The sequence below is a fragment of the Cynara cardunculus genome, assembly GCF_001531365.2.
Source record: "Cynara cardunculus var. scolymus isolate 2C chromosome LG 2, CcrdV1, whole genome shotgun sequence".
Taxonomy (NCBI): domain Eukaryota; kingdom Viridiplantae; phylum Streptophyta; class Magnoliopsida; order Asterales; family Asteraceae; genus Cynara; species Cynara cardunculus.
This window is the reverse complement of record NC_037529.1, coordinates 60,990,789-60,996,286: the sequence shown is the minus strand read 5'-3', so window position 1 is coordinate 60,996,286 and position 5,498 is coordinate 60,990,789. Positions and strand designations below refer to the sequence as shown.

The following is a 5,498-nucleotide window of genomic DNA, read 5'->3' as shown; positions in this document are numbered from 1 at the left end:
ATTGTCATATCTAAAGCCCTAACAAAGTAAACACTACCAACCATCAAAACAAGGGCTTAAGGATAACATCCATCCTGCAATTACAGTCCATTTATAATTTGAGTGTCAAATAAGTTGCTTTTAACTGCAAAAGATAACACTCTTTTAGTGATCAAGCAGAATTAATAATTGCAGTAAACAACAATAAAAATTCTATCATGTAAAAAGTTGCCATTTTCTTCACGTATTATGTTCGAATCAAGGAAGGAATATAATGTTCAGGGCATTGTGAAAGTGCACGCGACTAAGAAACAACAATAAAGCTGTACCAAAGAGGCTAACGTGCACGCATTGCTCTGTGTAAACAGTATGAGATTTACCATTAAAAGCTAGAAACAGCATAAGCATTGCATTGCTGTCCAGTTTGTTAATATCAACAGCTTGTAAAGAAAATATACCGAAGCTCCAAATAAGTTCAATTCAAGCTGAAGTAGAATTAGCCTCTCTACCCTGTAGCCTAGGGCCAAGGTCTGCGCACATCCACCCCAGACGGGGGTCTATTTGCTTTGGTTTAGTCACATAAGTTAAATATCCATACTACATTAAAGTACCATCATCTATGTGATTGTTTTAAGTAATTCTGTTCCCAGCCAATACTTACAGGATAAAAGAAAAAAACTTAACCAGAATATAACTTCAATTAATTCCATCTTTATTTTCTTTGAAATGGCCAAAAGTTCTTTAAACTGAAATTTTGGTACATACCCAGCAATATGAAACATAAAAACCTACATAACGTTAAGGACCTCCAAATTGAACAAAATACCCAGTAACGAAGAACCCAATACCACAACTAATCACTTCCACAACCAGATAAAATTTAAGATCAAACTAGATAAACCTGATACATGAAGACCGGTAAAAGAGCCAATAGAGTATTTGAAAATGCCAACAATGATGGGCCATTACTTTCCCTCATAATTTCAGTTCCCCAATGAACCTTTTCCTTCCCCACGTTCCATATTCCATCGTTATCCCAGTTAATGATTCTAAACATTCCCAAAGCCTTCTTGCGCAAGGCCACTCAAAAAGGTACCAGACTAGCCTCACAATCTCACATATACAAAATATTGTATATAACTTATGTATGCAATTCATAAATTGGATTTCCCAATTCAATAGGTAAGTCAATTGCACAAACAATGATCATACAAGGTCAATATATGAGTAGGCAATTACCATCCACAAAATTCAATATTTACATAGATTCAGGTTGAATCTTTATGTGAGATATCATGGGTTAGGAACACAAGCATCCTGAAATGTTGCATTTGAAGAAAAGAAGCCGAGCCAAAACCTGAAATGCAGCATAGATATGTACAGATGTAACACGAGTTCTATTTTGATCGAGTTCGAGCTACACAAGTACTTACTTCTAGAACAGCCTGCACTTTAAAGAAGCATACAAGTACCCAAAATCAATACGAGATGCTTTCAAATAGAGAAAATACCATTCAAGAATTTAAGAAAACTGAATGCAATCTCATAACAAATAAAAATAAAATACACAAAATGATTTCTTGCATCTACACGTTTATGTTCAGAAATTATAGATATGGTTACCAATTACACAGCGTATAGCTCTACCCCTACAGCAACACCAAACACTATATTATCAGGATCAAAAAAAGGAAATTTTTGAAATTGAGATGAAATACATACTCTGCCATCACTTTGATACTAAAAGGATTTCAGGTTTCTTGGCTTTACTGGGTGTATTAGCATTAGAACCCACGGGATTAGCAGCTGATGCTGCAGCCATTGCAGCAGCCTCACGAGTTCTCTTATCCAGCTGAATCAAACTCCGAGTAGCCAAAATCGCCTGAGGAACTAAATCATGTGAAGCTCTAGCATACAAACACCGCACAGCCAGAGATGCTGCATCCTTCACGTCATTTGAATTCAAGGGACCCAATAAACAGTGCCCCAAGATCCTTAACATTGGTTGTAGTAATTCCCATGGAAGCAGAATTCTAGTCCCTCTAGCAACAACCTTGTCTGAATTTTCATCCTGAATCTCCAAATTTTTCATCTCTTCCACAACGTTCCCCTCAATTTCGATTCCATCTTCAACGATACCATCAGAGAAGTTTGTAACTTCAGTGTTTTGGTCGAATTCGGACTTGCAAGCACAATCCTGTCCAGCCCAATCAGAGGCGAACTTGCAGAAATCGAGCTTCGACCAGCTAGGCATTTGAGAGATCTGCTTGTAGTAACAATCTAGGGCAACTCCTACAATGATAGCACGTTTCGTTGACTTTATAGCGGTTTGGGGCTCCAGAGGAGGAGATAGTATCCCAACCGCAGGCCGTGAAGGCTGCGATCCAGAATTAGGGTTAACTTTAGCTGAGCTAGGTTTCTTCTTGCTGTTGCTAACCCTAGGAGAGTGATAAAGTGACGGCTGAGAGAGATCGGGGATGGAAATGAGAACGGGTTTCCCGGCGCGAGATTTGGTTTCCGACGAGTATAAAGCGAGGAGTACCGCTTCGAATCCGGCAAGCGATGGCGTTTGGGAGGAAAGAGAGTGAATGCGAGAAAGGTAGAGGCCGGCGACGAGAGGGATAAAGGCAAGGACGACAAGGCGGAGGTCTGGATCAGATGAGAGGAAGGTATCGTAGAGCCAGTTACAAAGGGAATCCTCGCCGGAGCCAGAGAAAGAAGAGGAGGTGAGAGAGGAGGAGACGGCGGTGTATGCGGTGAGAGAAGAGAGGAGGGAGCGTGCGGGAGCATCGGAGTCGGCAAGAGATGAGATCGGGTTTGGGTCTTCAGAGTCAGGCTCGGGTCCGGGTAAAAGTGTGGATAAGAGGTGGATGCGAGATCGGGCTTTGGAGATGGATTCCCACCAAGAGTGCATTGGATCGTTGTTGTTGTTGTTGTTGGTGGTGGTGGTGGTGGTGGTGGTTATGGCGGTGCTGCCGTTGTGGTTCCGGTGATTGGGGTTTTGGGAGGAGGAAGAGGTGGTGGATGAGGAGGAAGGAGATCCGCCGGGGACATGGTGGCGGAAATCCATGATGGAGATCGGCGGTGGTAATTCCCCCGGCGTGGAGGAAAATTGGGCGTCACGAAGAAAGCCGTTCGTGGGGAGCGGAGGAGGGACCGATTTTTGTTATGTTTCATACTAATTTTATCAGACTTTCTTTTTAACAAAAATATTTCCTAAAATTTGATGTTGAATTCGTTTATAAAAACATTTTATGCAACCAATTTTTTTCAAAATCATCCTCAATATAGTATATTATAAAATATTTGATAAAAACTTTTAAAAACCATTATTTATGTATGAAGTACTGTTTATTAATGCATATTTACTTAAAATTTAAGATTACAAGTAAATTGTGCGTAAATACAACTTATTAAATATCTATTTTTAAATTCGTATAACTAACTACAGATAAACATAATCAGATATAAGATAAACATTTCATTTTAAATATAAAAAATATAAAATATAATTAGGATAATCATTAAGTTCTAATGAATCATTATCTTTATAAAAATTATATTGTTAAATCAAAAATAAATTACTTCCCTATTAGACCTATATTAAATTAAAATAAAAAATTGAATTACAGAAATTATACAAAAAAAGAGCTTTTAAATAGTTAATTTGACATTATATCAATAAGTTTTTCAAAATTATATGATATCTTCATATTTATTTTTATTTAAAAGTAAAAACATTGTATTTCTCAAAACCACATAAACTGTATTATATCAACAGAGACAAAAAAGTAAAATGAAAATATATCTGACTACATTACACTCGTTTCGAATTCTCTTTTTCAAAAGAAAAAGAGAGGAAATAAAATGACAGTAAAGGAAAAAAAATCTTTTAAAGAGGGAAAGTTAAAATTGAATCGATAATTTACAGGGGGATGTTATATATTGGAAATTGCGTTGCAATAAATGATGTATTATCATATAAAACAAACGAATACAATCTATGATATCCCCAATTCTGAGTCATCATCTTCCAAGGAGATAACTGCATCAATAACAACTTCATTATCGGTTTCAAAGAGCACCCTTTGCAAATCCAATTCGGTGGCCCACGGCATGGCATCAAGAAGAGTCAAAGCTTCAAATTCCCGAACAGGCAGTAAACGACGGACATACATCGTCCTAGCGACAAAGATCATATTGTTATAGTTGATAAATAAAATATAATATACATTAAAAATCGATCCTTCTCTCTCACCACTAAGCAACATGTTTGCTTATTCTCTTAGAGCATCATCCAGCAGATCTGTATAATCTCTTTAAAATCAAAAGTCAAAATCTTTAAAAAGAATTACAATTAACTCCAACATATTTTCTATATCAGATATTTCCACGTACATTATATTATTAAAATTTTCTATAATTTATCATCACGATACACTTTTCCAAAAATAATTTATATAAAATAGTAATAATTCAAATCTCACCGGTGAATATGAATAAAAAATTAATTTTTCTCTCTCCACACATCAGGTTTTAGAGAATTCCCTAAACTTGGAGTTTTCTCTGTTTTAGAGAATAATATAACGAATCTGTTGAAGCAAAATAGATAACAAAACCCTCATTTTCTCTATTTAAAAGAATATGTTGGAGGTACCAGCTCTAACCTATTAGGCAAAAACCGTAAGACTCAAGAACATCTCCAACAACTTTTCTAAAATTGAGATTTTTGCTGAAGGTATATGTGCCTTCGTCAAAAAGAAAGTGATTGAAAGACTAGTTTCCAAGTATTACAATTTATATGAATGTTTCCTTTTCATTGTAAACTCGTTACTCTTTATAGGGCTTATAACTAATGAGCATTTATAGCTTAACCGATGTTATCTTTATCGAGGAGGATGTAGGTGAGGACGCGGAGGAGAAAGATGGTGTGGTTTGATGGGGGTGGAGTGGGTTGCACAGTAGGGGAAGGAAAAGACATTCCAGTGAAATTATTTGAGGGTGAGGGAAGACTATCAGCTAAAGTGGGTGAATGGGTGATGGAAGCTGGTGTTAGGGCGGCATTAGTGTTGCATATATAGAGTAGAAGAAGGAAACTGTGACTCGATCAATTTGACATGTCGTGAAGTATTACTTTGATGGTTCTTGGATCGAGACAATAATAAACATTTTAAGTGGGAGGGTAACCAACGAATATACAACAGGCGGATTTGGGATGCATTTTTTAGGTGTTGTATGGATTTAACCATGGATAAGAAAGACAACCAGAACATCAAAGTTTTGTGTCATTAAGGGTGGTACTAAAGAGTTTGAGGTAGGTAGAGGAATTCTACAGGGCCGGCCCTGGCTATAGGCCCAGGGGGCGACGGCCCAGGGCAGCATGAAGCCCAAGGGCATCAAATCTGTAAAGCCCAATGTATATATAGGTTGAGTTTTTTTAGGCCTAAGAAAATCTAATGTTACCGCCCTGTTTCTTCCTCTCGACTCTCGCCTCCCTCTCGACTCCTCTCGCCTCCCGC

General features: G+C 37.4%; 1 protein-coding gene across 1 annotated transcript; it reads right to left on the bottom strand.

Annotated features, from left to right (window-relative positions):
• Positions 1-1,128: 1,128 nt before the first annotated feature.
• Positions 1,129-3,109, bottom strand: LOC112504583. Its single transcript, XM_025108536.1, has one exon. The coding sequence runs from the start codon at positions 3,047-3,049 to the stop codon at positions 1,709-1,711; it is 1,341 nt and encodes a 446-aa protein (XP_024964304.1). The 5' UTR covers positions 3,050-3,109; the 3' UTR covers positions 1,129-1,708.
• Positions 3,110-5,498: the final 2,389 nt, after the last annotated feature.

Bases quoted from the DNA above. Each gene is read 5' to 3' on its own strand.
- LOC112504583 (XM_025108536.1), bottom strand. From the start codon at position 3,049: ATGGATTTCCGCCACCATGTCCCCGGCGGATCTCCTTCCTCCTCATCC.